The sequence below is a fragment of the Bos mutus genome, chromosome X, assembly GCF_027580195.1.
Source record: "Bos mutus isolate GX-2022 chromosome X, NWIPB_WYAK_1.1, whole genome shotgun sequence".
Lineage (NCBI taxonomy): Eukaryota > Metazoa > Chordata > Mammalia > Artiodactyla > Bovidae > Bos > Bos mutus.
The window spans coordinates 115,472,976-115,493,941 of record NC_091646.1 but is presented as its reverse complement, the minus strand read 5'-3'; the positions used below and the strand labels follow the sequence as shown (position 1 = coordinate 115,493,941).

At 42.6% G+C, this 20,966-nt stretch overlaps 2 protein-coding genes across 6 annotated transcripts in view; one reads left to right on the top strand and one right to left on the bottom strand.

Moving 5' to 3' along the window:
• ACE2 (angiotensin converting enzyme 2) overlaps positions 1–13,417 on the top strand; it is a 51,771-nt gene extending 38,354 nt beyond the window's left edge. For 2 of the 3 annotated variants that reach the window (XM_070365797.1, XM_070365796.1), the window contains 4 exons: positions 3,290–3,390; positions 5,941–6,057; positions 8,143–8,337; positions 13,115–13,417. In XM_070365797.1, the coding sequence (XP_070221898.1) occupies positions 3,290–3,390; positions 5,941–6,057; positions 8,143–8,337; positions 13,115–13,244 (543 nt within the window). In that variant the 3' untranslated portion in view covers positions 13,245–13,417. Of the gene's footprint in view, positions 1–3,289; positions 3,391–5,940; positions 6,058–8,142; positions 8,338–10,421; positions 12,536–13,114 lie in introns of those variants that run through there. The other variant, XM_005903111.2, reaches the window with a different exon arrangement.
• A 175-nt stretch (positions 13,418–13,592) lies between these two features.
• Positions 13,593–20,966, bottom strand: part of BMX (BMX non-receptor tyrosine kinase) — a 46,235-nt gene continuing 38,861 nt past the window's right edge. For all 3 annotated transcript variants that reach the window (XM_070365798.1, XM_070365799.1, XM_005903112.3), the window contains exons 17-19: positions 20,155–20,273; positions 16,644–16,801; positions 13,593–15,100 (exon numbers count right to left, since the gene is read on the bottom strand). In XM_070365798.1, coding sequence (XP_070221899.1) covers positions 15,026–15,100; positions 16,644–16,801; positions 20,155–20,273 — 352 coding nt within the window. In that variant the 3' untranslated portion in view covers positions 13,593–15,025. The remainder of the gene's footprint in view (positions 15,101–16,643; positions 16,802–20,154; positions 20,274–20,966) is intronic.

Below are 20,966 nucleotides of genomic sequence, written 5' to 3'. Positions count from 1 at the left end.
CCAGAGATTCTGACTTACTGCTCTGAGGTGTGGCATCAAAACCCACTCCAGTATTCTTCCCTGGAGAATTCCATGGACAGAGGAGCCTGGCAGGCTACAATCCATAGGGTCACAAAGAGTTGGACATCACCGAAGCGACTTAGCACGCATGCATCTGGCATCAAGTCATCAAAGTTCCCCAGGTGATTTTGATTACAGCACAGCTTGAGAACCACTGAGGCAGAGATGCATTTCTGGAAAACAAAAAGTTTTACAGAAAATCAGATTACTTACACCTTCATGTGAATTACTTTAATCAGCTATTGCTTTCTCCTAAACACCTGTCTCAGGTTATCCAGTTTGAAGCATTTTGTTTCAGGGAAAAAGAGGAGAGGGTTGCCTCAGGCAGATGGAGATCAAAGGCATGCATGGAAGTGTGGCACCCAGGAGGCTTTGCAGGATTAGAGAGCAACCTGGCATTATTGGATAAAACAGTCCAAGGTGCTACAGAAAATTGTTCTTTTCACTGGATAGAGTCAAAGATGGCATTTCTACCCCCACACTTTTCTTGGGAAGTTAACTATTGTCCAAGGCTCCACAGGAGTTGTAGTGTAATTTTCATATATAAGCAAAACATCTAAATATAAATAACATGTCATTGCTGTTGTTTAGTCACTAAGTGATGTCCAACTATTTGCGACCCCATGGACTGTAGCCTCCAGGCTCCTGTGTCCATGGATTCTCCAGGCAAGAATACTGGGGTGGGTTGCCATTCTGTTCTCCAGGGGATCTTCCCAACCCAGGAATCACACCTGGTTTCCTGCATTGGCAGGCAGATTTATTACCACTGAGCACCCAAGGAAGCCCATAGTAGGAGTAAAAAATGAAGATTTCAGAAACAAGTATAAAATGGAGGTGTATCACTTCTCAAATCTGAAAGTTCAAGTTCCTATTTCTTAGAAATCATTGTCTCTGGGGTTATTTCTCCTTCTGTCCTATTTTTATTAACTCTTCCTTGGACTGATAAAATTTAATTTTAATTTAAAGTATCCAGTAGATCAGGATTCTTTTCAATTATCTTCTTTTTTCTTGACATGTTTTTTCCCCTGTTCTCTTTCCATGCAGTGAGGGATTAGTAAATAGTCTTCAAAGGGTTAGATGGTGTAATATTCTGAGGCCCATTCACAGAGCAACAGGCTGCTTTGATGACAGTGGAGTTATACTTTTAGCCAGAATAACTGTCCAGTTCAAGCTACTTCATAGCAAAGTCCACCTGGATTTTTGATACTATATTGAGAACTTAGCCTTTACTTTTTAAATATAGAAATAATAACCAGAATATTAGTGGCCATGTTCAGTTCAGTCGCTCAGTCGTGTCCGACTCTTTGTGACCCCATGGACTGCAGCACGCCAGGCTTCCCTGTCCATCCCCAATGCCTGGAGCTTGCTCAAACTCATGTCCATTGACTTGGTGATGCCATCCAACCATCTGTTGTTCCCTTCTCCTCCTGCCCTCAATCTTTCCCAGCATCAGGGGTCTTTTCCAATGAGTCAGTTCTTCGCATCAGGTGGCCAAAGTATTGGAGTTTCAGCATCAGTCCTTCCAATGAATATTCAGGACTGATTTCCTTTAGGATGGACTGGTTGGATCTCCTTGCAGTCCAAGGGACTCTCAAGAGTCTTCTCCAACACCACAGCCATATTAATAATATTATTACTATTAAAGCAACTTTCCCAATAAATGAGTGGTATCAAGCTGGATTCAATGTAGCAATCCTTTGAATTTTTTTTTTATATACAGCTAAAATTTTCTTTTGAAAATGTAACATTTTCAAATTGAAGTATAGTTGATTTAAAATGTGTTTGTTTCAGAGGCCCAGAATCCGTTCAGTTATACACATACATATATATATATTTTCAGATTATTTTCCCTTATAGGTTATTAAAAAATATTAAGTATAGTTCTCTGTGCTATACAGTATGTCCTTGTTGATTATTTTATATATGGTAGTGTCTGTCTGTTAATCCTAAATTCCTAATGTTTTCCTCCCCCCTTTCCCATCGGGTAATCTTAATTAGGTTTGTTTTCTATGTCTGTGGGTCTATTTGTTTTATAAATAAGTTTCTTTGTATCGTTTTTTTAGATTCCACATATAAGCAATATCTTAACAATATTTGTCTTTGTCTGGCTTGCTTCATTTAGTACGATTATCTCCTGTAATTGTTTTTCCTAAAAGAGGGAAGAGAGGCAAGCTTTGTGCTATTCATGATCTCTACTGCCATCTACTGGAGGAAAGGGTGAATTTTTTTTTCTCTTTGAACAGGTTTTTCCTGGACTACACAAATTTTACACAAGCCATTGGTTTAGCACTGGAAAACAAGAATTACCTTGTCTACAAAAAGCTATTTTTTCCTTTGAACTTGAAGTTTCTTTTTCTTTTACACTTACACATGTCTGAGAACTTGCTATAAAAATAGTAAAAGGTCAGCATACTTGTCTACAGTATATGGATGTTTTAACCAAAACCAATGGCACACATAACTCCCATCTATAAACCTGCCCTAGAGTGCTTATTTCAGCTTACTTTAAGTTAAATTCAAGGGACCAGTGAGCCCTGTGGTTCTTAAAGCATTGGTGCTGGACCAGCAGCATTGCCACCATGTGGGAGCTTGTTGCTGCTGCTGCTAAGTCGCTTCAGTCGTGTCCGACTCTGTGTGACCCCATAGACCGCAGCCCACCAGGCTCCCCCGTCCCTGGGATTCTCCAGGCAAGAGTACTGGAGTGGGTTGCCATTTCCTTCTCCAGTGCATGAAAGTGAAAAGTGAAAGTGAAGTCGCTCAGTCGTGCCCGACTCTTAGCAACCCCATGGACTGCAGCCCACCAGGCCCCTCCGTCCATGGGATTTTCCAGGCAAGAGTACTGGAGTAGGGTGCCATTGCCTTCTCCGTGGGAGCTTGTTAGAGACGCAGAATTCCAGGTCTTCTCTGAGGCTTTCCAGAATTCAGTGATTTGACAAGCCCTCCAGGTGATGCCAGTGCACACTCAAGTTGGGGGTCACTGACCTTATGCAGAGCTAGAATCTTTGGCATATTAGACAATTTAAAATTAACACATGGCGGGAAGTCCCTGGTGGTCCAGTGGTTAGAACTCTGAGCTCTCTCTGCTAAGGGTGTGTATTCAATCCCTGGACTGGGAACTAAGATCTCACAAGATGCGTGGCATGGCCAAAAAAAAAAAAAGCTTGTGGAATATCAGGTTTTAATGTCCCCATGATCTCTACTGAGCAGTGTTTTTGTTGTGAATTTTCAGTATGAATGGAATGACAACGAAATGTACTTGTTCCAGTCGTCTGTGGCATATGCCATGAGAAAGTATTTTTCAGAAGCCAGAAATGAGACCGTTCTTTTTGGGTGAGTTGATGTGCTGTGCTCTCAATCAGTACTTCCCTTACTCTTGGATCAGAAAGTTTTATGCTTCAACTTTTATTCACGTGAAATTGAGAAAAACCTCCTAACAACTATTAAACCTCATTGCTCTCCTGGAATTAGGGCCACCTTTTTTAAGGGATGCTTGTGACTTATTTGACTTGTAGATGGAAGAGCTTTGTTATTATTAAATGGCCCTCTCCTCACCTCTTCCCCCCCACCTTCTCTCCTCTCCCTTTCTTTTCCCCAAATGCTCTCATGCACCCTCAGCACTGAAAACAAAAGGCAGAAATCTCTGCTCTCATTGACCTTGTATTCTAATGTATCTATTTTGTGTGTGTGTGTGTGTGTGTGTGTGTGTGTTATAGACAGTCAACAAAATATATAAATGAAATATAGTAGAATTTGATGGTGATAAGTCCTAGGGAGAACAGTGCAATAGGAAATGGGCAAGGGAGTGCTTGCTGGTTGTGTGTGTGGGCGGGGGGGTTACATTTTAACTAAAATGGTCAGGGAAGACCTTGGTAGTATTTGAACAAATAGCTGAAACAGGAGAGGGAGTCAGAGGTGCAGACCATGGGGAAAAATGTTGCAGCTTGAAAAATAGCAAGTAGAAAGATCCCGAGGAACAAGCATCCTTCACCTATTGAAGGAACAGCAAAGAGGCCACTGTGGCTGGAGCAGAGTGAGCTAATAGAAGACAAGTAGGAGATGCGGTCAGGGGCAGACTGGGGCATGGGGATGGGAAGGTGAGAAGAAAGTGTGTGTGCACCGCCAAAGCCATTCTAAGGCCATTGGCTTTCCTTCTGCATGAGAAACGCTCTGAACCACATGATCTGCCTTGGGTTTTTTTTTTTTTTTTTAAACTTTACAAATTGTATTAGTTTTGCCAAATATCAAAATGAATCCGCCACAGGTATACATGTGTTCCCCATCCTGAACCCTCCTCCCTCCTCCCTCCCCATACCATCCCTCTGGGTCGTCCCAGCGCACTAGCCCCAAGCATCCAGTATCGTGCATCGAAGCTGGACTGGCAACTCGTTTCATACATGATATTATACATGTTTCAATGCCATTCTCCCAAATCTCCCCACCCTCTCCCTCTCCAACAGAGTCCATAAGACTGTTCTATACATCAGTGTCTCTTTTGCTGTCTTGTACACAGGGTTATCGTTACCATCTTTCTAAATTCCATATATATGTGTTAGTATACTGTATTGGTGTTTTTCTTTCTGGCTTACTTCACTCTGTATAATAGGCTCCAGTTTCATCCACCTCATTAGAACTGATTCAAATGATTTCTTTTTAATGGCTGAGTAATACTCCATTGTGTATATGTACCATAGCTTTCTTATCCATTCATCTGCTGATGGGCATCTAGGTTGCTTCCATGTCCTGGCTATTATAAACAGTGCTGCGATGAACATTGGGGTACACGTGTCTCTTTCCCTTCTGGTTTCCTCAGTGTGTATGCCCGGCAGTGGGATTGCTGGGTCATAAGGCAGTTCTATTTCCAGTTTTTTAAGGAATCTCCACACTGTTCTCCATAGTGGCTGTACTAGTTTGCATTCCCACCAACAGTGTAAGAGGGTTCCCTTTTCTCCACACCCTCTCCAGCATTTATTGCTTGTAGACTTTTGGATTGCAGCCATTCTGACTGGTGTGAAATGGTACCTCATAGTGGTTTTTAGTAAACATTCGTTGTTTTCATTTTGGCTGCGCTGGGTCTTCATTGCTGCACGTGGGCTTTCTCTAGCCGTGGCAGGTAAGGGGCTACCCTTTGTTGTGCACAGGCTTCTTATTGTGGAGGCTTCTTCTTGCAGAGCACAGTCTCTAGGCACGAGGCATGTGGGCTTAGTAGTTGGGGCTGGCTGGCTCTAGGGCACAGGCTCAATAGTCGTGGGTCACAGGCTTAATTGCTCTGTGGCATGTGGAATCTTCCTGGACCAGGGATCGAACCCCTGTCCCCTGCATTGGCAGACAGATTCTTATCCACTGTACCACCAGGGAAGTCCCTGCCTTGCATTTTATTAGGATCAGTCTCATCAGCTGTGAGAGCATAGTCTTGTCACATCCTACTGTAAACCCCACTCCTCACCCTCACCTGTGGGGGCAACATGCCGAGTTTTGCCAGGAGGGGCCCGGTTGGAAGATATCAGGGCACCGCCTCTGTCCATGGAAGGGAGCCATCGCTGCCCACCATGTTATCACAATCCTGGGTCACCAGTGATTCCTCGCTGATTCTTCCGCTGCTTTGTTTGAAGTATTTCTATCACTAAAAAAAACTGTGGTTCTTATATGGTAGCAGAACCAATCATGCCAAGACTTGCTCTCACACCTTAGGGAATTGAGTTCACGTGCTTTGGGCAGTGTTAAGGTTATTGGGACAGTGACATCCTTCCATGACGGGTCCTGCTCCAGGGCTCTCCACTCTACCCTGTGATTGTCCCCCCCATCTCCAGCAGCAGAAGTCTGCATTCTCTTCACAGTGTCCTCTGTGCCACCAGGGAAAATGTTTCTTTTGTTTCTCCACAGAGAAGACAACGTGTGGGTGAGTGACAAGAAACCAAGGATCTCCTTCAAGTTCTTTGTCACGTCACCTAACAACGTGTCTGACATCATTCCGAGAACTGAAGTTGAAAACGCCATCAGGTGATACTTGACTTTCAAATGCAGGATAGAAGGGTCAGGGGCCCCAGTGCAACAACAACAGTAATGAAATGATTTGTGTGTTCCTAAAGGTGCCAGGCACTGTTCTGAGTCATTTGCGTGTTTTTCCTCATCTGAAAAACTTGGGTTTTAATTCCAAAAGGATCGCATAGCAAGGGGATTGCCTTCATTGGGTTTCTCCAGATGCAGGTCCTTAGACAAGGATTTGAAAGTAAGTAGTTTAATTGGGAAGTAACCTCAGGAAGAATGGATTGAGGAGTGTGGACAGGAGACAGAATGGAAGGAAGGTAACCTGACATGTTATGAGCAAGTTACCACCGTGGGCAGCTAGAACTCCATTCTGCTGGGAATTCTGGGAGATGGTGTGGAATATGCACCTGAATTGTCCCATCAGAGCTGGGGTATTTATTCACCACTTCCCATCAGTCACTGGTTGAGAACTGCGTACTGCTGCTGCTGCTAAGTCGCTTCAGTCATGTCTGACTCTGTGCGACCCCATTAGACGGCAGCCCACCAGGCTCCACCATCCTGGGATTCTCCAGGCAAGAACACTGGAGTGGGTTGCCATTTCCTCCTCCAATGCATGAAAGTGAAAAGTGAAAGTGAAGTCGCTCAGTCGTGTCCGACTCTTAGCGACCCCATGGACTGCAGCCTACCAGGCTCCTGCGTCCATGGGATTTTCCAGGCAAGAGTACCGGAGTGGGGTGCCATCACGACAGGGGACAGTAATTCCCCAGCCTTACTGGCCTGCGGATAGGGCTGAATCTTGCAGCCTGAGAATGCTCTCAGGCAAAGGCAGCAGGTCCCGGCTGAAGGAAGTCTAACCAGCACGCCCAGAAAATGGGTAGGCAGAGGGTACCTGGGCAGGTGTCGCCATCATTGCTGTAGGGACTTTGATGCAGAATTCATTTAACCAAAGTCTGAAACAAGGCAGGCAGGGACAGGATTCCTTAGATACTAAATAAGTAAGTGTTAGTCGCTCGGTCGTGCCCGACTCTTTGTAACCCCGTGGCTTGTAGCCCACCAGGCTGGATAGATGTTGATGTTTCCCCTTGTCATTAAAAAAAGAAGAGAAGAAAAAAAAGGCTTAATATACCATTGCTATGGGAAATGCTACTAGGTGGCGCTCTTGAGCTGCTTGTCGTCTTTAGAAGCAGAACCAAAACTTGCTGGGCAGAGTTGGCCTAGAAAATCTGGCTTAGTGGGGTTTACAACCCAAGCACACCCAGACTCACTGGCTGCCTCCACAAGACTTGTCTTGAGGGAAGGTGCTAGCTGAGATCATCACGAAGGAGCCCAGCACTCCTGCAAGCTCCGAGGAGTCCTCAAACTTTGTATTTCCAGAGTGACGAGACTCTTTCAGATGGAGGTTGCTGCTTGGATCTCTCTTTCTGGCTGGACTCTGACTTCCTGACCTGCACTGTATTCAATGGCAGGAGAATGGGATGCCAGACACTTTGGTTTTCAACCTGGAACACTGAACATTTCACTGTTTTTTGTTTTAAAAGTAACCTTCATCCTTTTTCCCTCTATGAAATTCGGCCTATCCCAACACAGTGCTGGAGAATTTGGCAAAGGCTCCTCCCCCGTGTTCCTCCCCAGAGCTGCCATTTATTAGGATGTCAACACCTTTTATTTGGAAAATACAGCTGTTGAGACTTGTATATAGGGCCTGATTCATCTGTAGAAGAGGTGGATCCAATTGTCCTTTTCCATTATTTGATATAAAGTCATTGTAGACATACCTCAACAGAAGGGAAATTCTTACCAAATATGCAACTTCACCTTTACAACACAGTAGTCACAAATGAACAAATGCCAGCCATCTGCACATTTCCACACTTGCAACCTCATTTTCCAGTGAAGCTGTTTCCAAACCTAATCTAGATCACAGGGTATGAAAGAGGTATGATTGTTAAAACTCAAATCTGTCAGTGAACCTGGTTATTGACTTTGATTTCATTGCTTCTTTGGGTAAGCCTTATCAAATCTTTTTGGAGACAGTGATATAGGCAGTAAATAACTGCACTGTTTTCTTTTGCCTGAGTATTTTGCTTTTGGGAATAGGTTGTCCCGGGACCGTATCAATGATGTCTTCCAGCTGGATGACAACAGCCTGGAGTTTCTGGGGATTCAGCCGACGCTGGGACCCCCTTACGAGCCACCTGTCACCATATGGCTGATTATCTTTGGGGTCGTGATGGGAGTGGTAGTGATTGGTATTGTTGTGCTCATCTTCACTGGGATCAGAGATCGAAGGAAGTAAGTGACCTTTCTTGGACTTATTTATCCTAAAACAGAACAGTTTCAGGAAAACTAACTGGAAAATTTGCAGTAAGTGGTAGGTTGTACAAGCCAATTACATATGTGGACAGTTCCACAGCTAAATATTCTTGTGCACCCCCTAGAAGTTTACCAGATTTCATCAGCACTTCGCCACCCTAGCAGGCCCCACCATACAGATCTCCAGCCTGGAGTTTACTACCGATATGCCCCAGTAAACTCCATCCTGGCCACAGCATCATTTCTCTACTGCTAAAAGGCACTCCAAGCTCTGCAGTGGTGAGTGGGCTCGGGGGGGATTATCCTTACTGAGGAGTCCTCCTTGGTCTAGAAGTGATCCTAGAGAATGCATTAGTGATGGATTTGAACTGTGAAATGGTTCAAGAATGAGCTCTGAGATTTGCTCCAAACTGCTACGCTTGAATCCTCTGCATCCCTCCTCCCATGGCTCGGATGCCTTACTATACCCTCAGTTCATGGGTCAGGCACCCTCTAAATTGTTCTCGAGTTGAAGATCCAAGTTCACTGTGGATTTAAATCACAGAGGCCTGATGTATAGTTGTGCCCTGCCACTAGATTTGTTTTCTGATCTTGAGATAGCGTTTACTTTTGTTGAGCTTGTGTAATTGAGGTTAATCATATTTTATAACACCTAACAAAACTCTTTGCACACATTAGGTTGTTTAAATGTGTTCTTTAATTTTAATATGCACTAGTCTGTTTTGCTTAATTTTCTTCACTATATTGTTTCCACAAATAACTTCATTTTTAAAATTAGGCATTGACAAAAATATATTCATATAGTAAAAATGTTTTAAATACAAAAGGATACATAGAGTTTCCCTGTCACTTGTTTTGCTTCCAAGTTCCCTTCCTAAAGTTGACAAAAATGGTCAGTTAAAAAAAATTTTTATTAGTTGTATAGTTGATGGACAATGTTGTGTTAGTTTCAGGTATACAGCAAAGTCATTCAGTTATACATGTACACACATCTATTCTTTTTCAGACTCTTCCCGTGGAGATTATTAGAGAATACAGAGTTCCCTGTGCTATACAGTGGGCCCTTATTGGTCATCTATTTTATATACAGTAGTGTGTATCTGTTAATCCCCAAGTCCTTATTTATCCCTCCCCTCCCTTTCCCCTTTGGTAACCATAAGTCTGTGACTCTGTTTCTGAAAAATGATCAGTTTTTTGGAGACCCAGTGTATCAGAATCTGCATTTTAGTAAGGCCCTTAGGTGACTCATATGCACACTACAGTTTGAGAAGTGCTCTTCTACATAGTACAGGTTTGCATGTAGACGCTATTCCAAAGTTCATTCATCAGAGAAATTCTTTTTGGGCTCCTCCTTCATGCTATACACTGCATTAATAGAAGCTACACAGAAAAATAAGACTGCTTATGTATTTCTTACATTAATGTATTCAGCAACTGTATAATATATAACTATGTAATTATGTTCATGTATATATAAGACAGAGATTCAGAGAGGCCAAGAAACCTTCTCAAGTTTGCACAGCTAGTCAGTGACACATGAAGATATGCACTTGGTTTCTAAAGCTGGTGTCATAGTACAAAGCGGGCCCATCCTGACCTTCATACTTTGGAAATCGGTAATTTAGTAGGGAAGTTTTTTATAATGAAGTGATTGGCTAAATGACCACTGAGTTCCTAAAAATAATAATAATGGTTAATATTTATTGGGGATTATATGCCGGATACTGTGAGTACTCTGCCAGCATTATTTCACTGAGTTTACATATTTGCCATCATTTTCTGAATAGTTAGACTGAGGCACAGAGGCCTCCACTCTCAGACTTCAGAGCTTATACCCTAACCAGTCTCCTACTCTGCCAACCATCGTGCCAACTGATCATCGGGCTAAAGAAGTGAATTCAATGCACTCTGGGTGCCCACAGTCCATTAAAAGGGGACTGGTATGCAAATGAGTACAGGTGGTAAGATGCTGAGATGGAAAAGATACCTGGGCCATTGGAGTCCAAGGGAGGCCGTGTCACTCTAAGATCATGATATTAAGGTGAGTTCACTTTATTTAACAGGAAAAATCAAGCAAGCAGTGAAGAAAATCCTTATGGCTCTGTGGACTTGAATAAAGGAGAAAATAATTCAGGATTCCAAAATACTGATGATGTTCAGACTTCGCTTTAGAAAAATCTTTTTTATTTCCTCTTGAGATGAATTGATTGCATGTAAATATTAATTTCACAGTACAGAACATAGGCAATGATAAGAATGTCATTAAATGTCAAAGCTCTGGCTCTGTTCAGGAAAAGCTGTCCAAAGAATGCATGCCTGAGAAGAAGGCATCTTCCCTTGCATCACCTTTAGTACTTGTTTCCGCCTTAGGACTTGACTTCTGTTTCCTTAAAGAGATGTTTCTGTTTGAGAATAGAGACAGTATGTCTTTGGCCTCACAGGCTGTTCAGGGGTAATGGAAATGGAAATTTCCATTGTGTTGCTAGAGATGGATAAAAAGGATACAGGGCAGGAGCAAGTGTGTGGAATCTGGACGGATGGCTCTTAAGGACGTGCCTGTGAATGGATGGAGCTGCGAGGTGGAGCCTGGCATGCACTGTTCACTTGGGTTTAATTCAAGTGTAAAGGAGGACATGCTCTCTTCACGTTAACTTAATCTAGGTACTCCAGTGATTCTCCCCAGTCATGATTGGACCAGAACATGCCTTCTTCAGAGTGACAGGGCTACAGAAGAGAGAAGAATCCAGACAGCCATTGGAGGACGTTGCCTTTTTACTTTCAAGCTGCTTGGTCACCGTCTTTCTGACAATATCACACTAGCCCCAGGGGCTTCCATGAACCCCCTCCCGAGCTGCCATGATAGGAACTTGCTCCCGTTGCACTCTAACTATGAAGTGCACGGGGACCCCAACTGAATGTCACTTCTGAAGTGGGCTCCCAATTTCTTGACTCTTCTGTATTTGCCCATAATGTTTGAGTAGTGCTGAGCACAAAGCTCACAAAGACAATAAATACTTGATTCACAAACTCCTGTGGTCTCGTGTGTACTTCTGTGCTCGGCCTTCCGTGGATTATCTCTGCTTTTCACTTCCAGGGACAAAGCTGCCTGGGTCTCCCGACCTCCCACATGTCTTGAAGTGCATCCCAATATGTTCAGTTACTTTATTGTATAAAGTGATTATGTTCAATAAAATCTGTTGAAAAGAGTTGTATTAAGAGCGTCTACACTCAGGTTAGGAGCCAAACCTGGTAATGCTTTTACAAATCTCAGAGCCCCTAGCCCAGTTCTGAGCACAGAATCCAATACAGACCTGAAAACGTATAAAATGGATTATGTAGATTAAAATATCCAAACTCTACCTATCGGTTCACTTTATGTGGTGACCAGCATACTGTAGAGTAACTTAGTCAAGTAAGAAGAACTAGCAGCTTGTGCTCAAAAGACTGGAACTTCATGCTCGCTTTTAGGAAAGGGCTTTTAAAGGCAGCATTAGAGCTGAGGGTTGTAGGGTGCCTGATCAGCTTGAGGACATTCTTCTGATCAGCTGATGGTGAGGTAGCTTGGGTGGTATTTCAAGAGTCAGCATCATCAACCTTCTGGTTGTAACCGGTTTGGGGTCCATGTGCTGGTGGTCAGGATGCAGTTAAGTTCTTCCACCTGGTAGGGATTTTGCTGCTGCTGCTAAGTCACTTCAGTCGTGTCCGACTCTGTGCGACCCCATAGACAGCAGCCCACCAGGCTCCCCCGTCCCTGGGATTCTCCAGGCAAGAACACTGGAGTGGGTTGCCATTTCCTTCTCCAATGCATGAAAGTGAAAAGTGAAAGTGAAGTATCTCAGTCGTGTCCAACTCCTAGCGACCCCATGGACTACAGCCTACCAGGCTCCTCCGTCCATGGGATTTTCCAGGCAAGAGTACTGGAGTGGGTTGCCATTGCCTTCTCCGGTAGGGATTTTAGTATCTGCCAAACAGCTCAAGCACATGGCTCAGGATATTATCTGTAACCCTTGAGGAGGAACTAAAGTTCCTTTACTTTGCTTTATAGCTAAACTATGATCATTTTGTCTTGATTGACTGTTTTTCTTTGTTTCTGCATTTTCTCTTTTCTCTTATGAAATTTGCTCTATAGAATGCAGGGAAGGTCTAGGAAGCTAAAGATTTTCTACAAACAAGAGGCAGGGTGATGGGAAAAGAGGGGTCATCCCCGGGAAGGTCCCATAGAGTCCTGCTCAGTTTCATCTTTAGATCAAGTATATAAAAATAAGGAGAAGAAAGAAAAACGCCCTTTGGTGGGGGGGGGGGACCAGGAAGACCTAGTTTGGGCATGAGAAATCTTTCTCACGGAGGCATTAAGTCTGTAGTGCAAGTCTCTGGTGGATGGAATCAGAGCCGCAAAGACTGGTACCCACTCCTGACGATGGGCCTGTTGAGAGGGAGGGGCTGTGTTATTTGTTCCTTTTCTCTTGGGGAGAAGGGAACCTGGCACACAGTACCTGCTAAATAAATGCTCACTGAACATATAAATGCCCTAGTGGCTGTTTCAAAAGTTCCAAGAGATTTGTGTGCTTCTGTAAAGAAAAAAAAAAAAAGGAACAAATAACCAAGAACAATCATTCGCAATAGCTTAGGGGGAGTGAGATGAGGAAGGGTGTGAACGTCCCTTAAGGGAGATTGTTCTATCTAGAAAACAGTAGCGTCTTTTCACTGTAATGCAGCCCTTCACATAACCTCTCTCTCTCCCTTCTTGACATTACAGACATGACAGTGACGGACTCCAAAATGATGAAAACCTAAGGGTTCAGCAGCAGGCCGTGAAGGTGGACATTCCCAGGAACAGTCTGAAAGCTACAGTACCTTTTAGTAATAGTCATGAGAAGCTAAAATAGGACGCGTGTACTTCTGTGTCAAGATAGAAGACGGAAAGAGAAAGTTCGGTTACCAAACTAGCCACAAGTCCCAGGGCTCCAGACGCGAGGATTTTAAATGGTTACAGTAGGGCTCTCTTATCCCCAGTTTCACTTTTGGTGGTTTCAGTTACCCGCGGTCAACCACTATATGAAAATATTTAGTAGAAAACTTCAGAAATAAACAATTCATGAGTTTTAAAGTGATGAACTCTCGTGACGTCAACTCTGCTCCCCCAGGCTGCGAACCGTCCCTTTGTCTGCTGTGTCCCGCCCGTTAGTCACTTAGCGGCCATAGTTATCAGGTCTGCTGTCACAGCCTCAGTGCTGTGTTCAAGGGACTCTTGTTTTACTTACTCCTGGCCCCAAAGTGCCAGAGGAGTGATGCTGGTGATTCGGAAATGCCAGAGAGAAGCCCTAAAGTTTTAGTTTCCTTTAAGCGAAAGGGTGAAAGTTCTCAATATGGAAAGAAAAAAATGAATGCTGAGGTGGCTGAGATCTACGGTAACAATGAATCTTTTATCGGTGAAATTGTGAAGAAAGAAGAAATTCATACTAGTTTTGCCGTCTCACATCAAACTGCAAAAGTTACAGCCGCAGTGCATTAAGTGCTTAGTTAAGATGCAAAAGGCATTCAATTTGTACAGTTAGATATTTTGACAGAGAGACTACATTCACATAACTTTTATTACAGTGTAATTATTCAGTTTTATTATTAGTTATTGCTTTTAACCTCTTACTGTGCCTAACTTATAAATTAAACTTGATCATAGGTATGTATGTATAGGAAAAACATATTATATATGGGGTTTGGTACTATCCTTGGTTTCAGGTATCCACTAGGGGTCTTGGAATGTATCCCCTGCAAGTAAGGGCAGAGTACTATAGAAAGCAACAATCTGATACAAGACCATGGTTATAATTGAGTTGAAATTGATAATAGTTTGAGCAAAAGGAAAAAGGCATCCAGTTTTACCTTAGCATCTTTAAAAGTTGTCTCTGTGACACATAGTTAACATATTATTGAATAACGTTGTTTAACTTCAGTTGTATATTTGTGTAGATGATGACATAAATCCGTTGTTCTGATTTGGATATCAGATGAGAACTGTATCATTCGAATTGAATTATGGAACACCTAATGGTGCCCACCACATAATGAGGTCTCCTAGGGCAGTTCGGAATGACTGCACAGAAATATCTGGGAGGTTATTAAAAGTACAAATTCTCAGGCTGCATTCAGACCTGCTGTACCAGAATCTCTGGGGTAGTTCCTAATGAACCTGTGTTTTCATAAACTCTCCATTTGATTCTCATGCATGCTAAAACTGAAACCATTGAGACATGAAGGCAGGTGTCACCATTTCTATACTTGTTAATAGCATATTTAATTATCATGATAGTGGTGATATTAAGAAAAACAACAAATATCCAAAAAGTAATTTTTCATTTCTGCTCAATCTTTACACATAATATACATCCTCTCTATTTTGCTATCAGAAAATGTGCTTCTGCTATAGGCTGGAAGGTATAATACTAAGAGAAGCATAAACAAAATTACTAACTTGACCTAAATATCAAGGAAATCTTTTGTTTCCTACCTTGTTTTTTTCTAGATAATAGAACAGACAAAACAGCACACAGACTACCGATAAGAAAAACTAGCTAAATTACAACATCTGTGCTATGCTACTTTCCTTAAAAAGAATGAAAATGTTGGTCAAAATTTATACTCATTCTCATCAGATCTTCTCACGTATTCTTCAAGGCTTGTCTTTTTCCCGAAGTGGTTCAATGGATGATAGGAGCTGCTGAAATGTGGGACGCTTTTCTGGAAGCTAGATAAAAGAAAAACCCAATGGTTTAGTTTATGAAGGTTCCCATTTAAAATAAACTATGTAAAATATTTATACCTCAGTCCTAAAACTAGCAATTCTTAAAATGTGGAAATGCTATAGATATTTCTTCTAAAGAGAAAACAAATAGAGCCCTAAGAATTGAGAAAGAAAAATAAGAGTATCTTTATTTGAGTAAGATATGACTGCATACCTTGAAAACCCAAGAGAATTAATAATAGAACAAACCCAAATAACAAAGGAATTCATCAGGAGAGCAGTATATAAAATTAACTGACAAAATCAATAGTCTTCCTGTATATATACAATAACCAATTAGAAGATATACTGGAAGAGAAAACTCAATTTACAATAGCAACAAACCCCAATAAAATACTAAAAAAAAGTACTCCCCAAATGAGGAAAACTTTAAAATGCTGCTGAAAAAACACAAATGTAGAATTGAGCACGTAGAAAATAACACTGGTTGTCTTTGAATAGGACACATCAATAACATAGAGATGATGGATCTCCCAAGTTAAAATACAAACTCCTCCAAATATGAACAAGCTTGTTTTAAGCTGAACAAATTGATTATCTAGTTTGTGGATTTTAAATATGCAAAATAGCTAAGAAAACTATTCAGAAAGAGTCAGACACAACTTAGCAACTAAACCACCACCAAGAGAAAAGGAAGTAGGTCTGACTTACAGGTGTCTGTTTCTGAGTGGGAAAATAAAATTATGACTACAAAAAGTGATAAAGAGTTTTGTGGAAAGTGGACACCGGGAAAAGAGTTTTGTGCATGGTCAAGATTGACTAAGTTTAAAATAAAATCTGACCAAATGAATTTAAAAGTAAGCTGGGCTTCTCAGGTGGTGCAGTGGTAAAGAATCCTCCTGCCAATACAGGAGACGCAGAAGACACAGTTCGATCCCTGAGTGGGGAGGATTCCCTGGAGAAGGAAGTGGTCACCCACTCCAGTATTCTTGTCTGGAAAATTTCATGGACAGAAAGGAGCCTGGCGGGCTACAGTCCATGGGTTCACAAAGAGTCAGACATGACAGAGTAACTAAAAGATCATAGCCACAACTAAGACTCGACACAGCCATAAAGAAATATGAACAAAATTGTTGGCACCTACAGTGCTGGTTTCAGATCACAAACACCTGAGAGCAGGGGCCCAGGGCCATCGTCACCGGCTCTGTAGCAAGTGTGCGCATGCTCAGTCGCTTCAGTCCTGTCAGACTCTTTTGTGACTCCACGGACTTGTAGCCCGCCAGGCTCCTCTGTCCATGGGATTCTCCAGGCAAGAATATTGGAGTGGGTTGCCATTTCCTTCTCCAGGGGATCTTCCAAATTTAAGGACTGAACCACATCTCCTGTGTCTCCTGTATTGCGACCAACTCTTCACCACTGAGCCACTTGGAAAGCCCCTGGAGCAAGTGCCTCCGCTCAGAAGCGCTCCTTCCGGTGGTGGTGACGCAACAACCAGCCAGATGCACCTGCGCCCCTGCCCGCTGCCCTCCCCTCGTGGGGCACTCGCCTCGTGCCAGCAGCTGTACATGATGTGGTAGACGGTGTCCGACGCCAGCTGGGGCCGGTAGAGCCGGTGGCCCTGGGAGACCTTCACGACCACCTGCGAGTTGTCGTACAAGTCGTAGGGCTGCTTCCCCAGGCTGAACACTTCCCACATCAGGATCCCTGCCCCGCGACGAGGGCGGCCAGCCGACAGAGGAAAGAGAGCCCACGTCAGAATGTACAGTTTGTTACGTGAGCTTCACGCGCCCGGCAGGAAGGCTCTGGGTCGGAGCCTGGGTCCCTGGGGGATGAGTCCCAGCAAGAAGGGCAGGTTAGGGAGGACAGACTGGGCTAGCCCTTCTGGAGCCCCAGCTCTCTTATTCCTGCTCCCCGAGGCCCCGACGCCCATTCTTGCTGGGAAACGGGGAGGCGGCCTGGGTCGCTGCAGGGGGAGGTCCCTGGGGCCAGGGCCCCTGGGCTGCTTCAGAGAGGCGGCGGCCCCGTCGAAGCCACAGTGACAGCCCCAGCTTCAAGCCTTAGAGCGAGGCGTGGAAGTCCCCGCCCTTTCTCTCTGCCTTGGCAATAATTTCCTGGCACTCACACATTACCTTTGGGTGGAAATTTAAGATAAAGTCGTGGACAACTTTCCGGCTTTTCTATTGCCTCAGTGCTCTAGAACAGTGGTTCTCCACCTTCTTGGCACCAGGGACCCATTTCGTGGAAGATAATTTTTCCCCGAGACCGGAGAGGGGGCAGGATGGTTTGGGGATGTTTCAAACGCATTACATTTATCATGCACTTTATTTCTAAGATAATGCTGCCACTGATCTGACAGGAGGCACCGGGTCTCTGCCCTAGAGGCTGGGGACCTTTGTTCTAGAATACTTTGTGGGTCAGGTGTCCTTTTCAGAATCTGCTTAAAACCATTGGCTTCCCCTCAAAACAGTGAATGCACAGAATTTTCTGACTCATTTTCTGGAAGTTCACAGAGTGTTTTCTGGAAGTATCCAGAGTATGGCAGACTCCAGATTAAGGAACTGAGCTCTGGTCATGGTGGGCAAGAGGGTGGCGTCTCGGGCCAGTCAGACATGGCTTTTGAGGCACAGGTTTGCCACTTACAAGGTGGGCAGGCTTCTTAGCCCTTCTCAGTTCTGCTTCCCCGTCTGTAATATGTGGATATTTGCATGCCACAAAGTTGTCATGAGGATTGAATAGGATGAAACACTCGGAGCACTTAAAGGACGCTGGGGACATTTTAAGTTCTCTAAATGGTGGCCATTATGCTGTCATACTAGCCACGCAAGAGAATTCCAGCAGGGAACCAACCTCAAAACCTTGGAAACCCAGACATATGTAAGAAGGGAGAAAATTGTTCTGGAACCATAACTGAAGTACTAACTTCAAAACTTTGACTTTTAGGGCTACAGATTTTATGTAAAATATTTATAGTCAGGCATTATTACAATTTGTGGGGACTGTGTGTGTGTGTGTTTTAAACGTTCTAAAAGAACCATCCAAAAATTTGTTGACTCCTTCACAACTCCTTGGAAGTGGGTCCACTTATCTCATGAATAATATCGTTGCTTAAAATGTCTGTGGGGCTCCTCTTTGAGAATTGCTTTCAGAGGTTCTGGTTTATTTTGAGTATCCTTACTAGGGTCAGATTATTTAAGAAAGAATTTAGTTTTTGGAAACGGCCAGAAAATATTTGCAGCCAAATTCTGGCACATAAAAGATAAGCAATTGACCTGGGTAATACAATTTTTGGTCAAAAAGCAGTTGTGACTATTACGAACTCTGATTTTTTTTTCTAAGAAATTTTTGTTAACTTGAAAACAAAGTATTTTCAGAGTGTTATGGGTATGCAAATTAACCTTATTAATTGCCCTTTACACTCCGGAAATATCTTTGTACTGTATTCAGTCAGGGCTCTGGGGCCACCTTTAAGGGGCAGAGTAGTGGCTTGGCTGCCTGGGGTCTAAACTCTTTCTTGGTCTACTGGAGACATTCTGATTTCATCTATTTGTACACTGGGACTTTGACTAAGATATATTTTAAATAACACAATTTTCTGATAGTTGGAGTAGGGCGGGCCTAGAGTCTTATTTTTTTAAAATATCTTTTATAAGGCATATGAATTGATACAAAGAGATTGAAACTAATTTTGACAAGTTCATCAGCACAAAATGACATTAAGTATTCACTAAAATGCTCTTTGTAGTTTTTCCTTTTTCTGTATATTTCTTGGAATTTTTTTACAGTGAACAATACCAGTTTTATAAAAGGAAGAATTATTTTAAAAAATTATCACATAGAAAAATAAATGGCTAACTAAATTTTCCTTTGTTCAGACAGTCTCAGTTGTCATGTAGAAAGTCAAATTATACTTATGGACTAAGACAGGCATGAAATAGTTCTCAGTTGTATTTAATACATTCCATAACCTTATGATAATTTGTAATACTTATCCTGAGCCCATCTGACAGTGATTTTAAACAAGCCTGACATTCCTACTGATGTGGAAAAATACCAGAATATCTACAGAAGCACAATTTAAGAATTATTTCTGTTTTCTAATTGCTGCTGCTGTTTATTGGCTAAGTTGTGTCCAGCTCTTTGCGACCCCATGGACCGTAGCCCGCTAGGCTCCTCTGTCCAAGGGATTTCCCAGGAAAGAATATTGGATTGGGTTGCCATTTCCTCCTCCAGGGGCTCTTCCTGATCTAGGGATCAAACCTGTGTCTCCTGTTTGGCAGGCAGATTCTTTACCACTGAGCCACCAGGGAAGCAATTTTGTAATTATGTTTACTTAATTTCAATGCAGATCTTTTAATAAAATAGGGAAGGCCACACAGTAAGTTTGCTAGGTTTGAGGGTCATGCAGTCTCTGTGGCAGTTACTGCTGCAAGCACAAAATCAACCACAGACAATACATAAACCATATGTGCAGAGGACACGGCAGCACTCCAATAAAACTTCCCTTATAGAAACAGGCCACTGGAATTGGTTCTGTGTCATGGTTTGCTGACCCCTGATCTAAATGATGAATTTTAACAAAGACACTAGCTGAAATTGGGATGGGCCAAAGAAAGTGCTAACTCATGTTTGGTGTTTACACCAGGCATGCCCCCCGAAATTGATCAACTCAGAATAATGGTTATCATGCCACTTTCATGCAGAAAGTTGATGACTTCATTTTAAGCCCTTTGACGTTTTATACCTCATGCAAACTGGGTTTTAATTTTCAGTGACTCCTTTTTGAAAACGTAAAATCTTCAATGCAAAAAAGCTTTTAGCCCTTTGGATTTTTATGAGGAGGTGTTAGCAACACGCCAATTATACAGTAAGTGGCAGACATCCTAACACCGACCCAAGAAAGGGTCACCATCATCGTCTTCAATCCCTTGCTTATCTCTGGGTATACAGATCATTTTGTAAGTGCTCAGAGGATTTGCTGAAAATGGATGTTGCTGCTATGTGGTTTCCTGTTGTGGAAGCCAGCTTGTGAAATGGGTCTCATGTGGCCACATTCTTACCGAACGCCCATACGTCTGACTTGCTGCTGTATTTGAAGTAGTGAAACACCTCTGGGGCTGACCACTTGACTGGAAACTTTGTTCCTACGGAACTGACATATTGGTCATCAAGAACATACCTGCAGGGGAAAACATCAACACAGCCCTTACACCGCTTGGCTGTATCAAGTGGGAAGCCCTCTGCTGGCCGACGCAGGGCTTGCAGCCATCCAGTCTCCGCCGAGGGCCTTGATTTTCTGGATCTTTCAGTTTTTGAGCTTAGCTACAGGCTGCTTATGACTTGTAAGCATTTTTTAAAAATGGTATCTAGTTTTGAAAATACCAAAATATGAATGCCACGTATTTGGTAAATATAAAATTTTAAAAAAACACATAAAAGTGAAATCACTCTGAATCCCACCCCAAGGATAGTCATTCTACCACTTAAGATACATTTTTGCTTGTACTTTCCAATCTTTTTTCTATATATAATTTGAACAAAATTGGGTTTCTGTTGTACTGAGGTTTGCTTTCATTTTTCCTTTAATGACATATCAAGAACATTTCCCCCATGGTTACGTTTTCTTCTGCAGCATCATGTTTAATGGCTGAATAGTCTTCCCTCTTATGGATTAATCTTATTTGTTTAACTGTGTAAGTTGCTTCTAACCTGCTGTTGTAAGCAATGATGGACAACAATATCTTATGAAAATATCAAGATGATAAAAATATATGTTCAAGGATATGCAGTACACTTTTGTTTATAATATTTAGGGGTTCTGGAAGAGGAGCAGCTTTTCATAATGAATTTTGAAGAAAACTTAAAAAAAAAA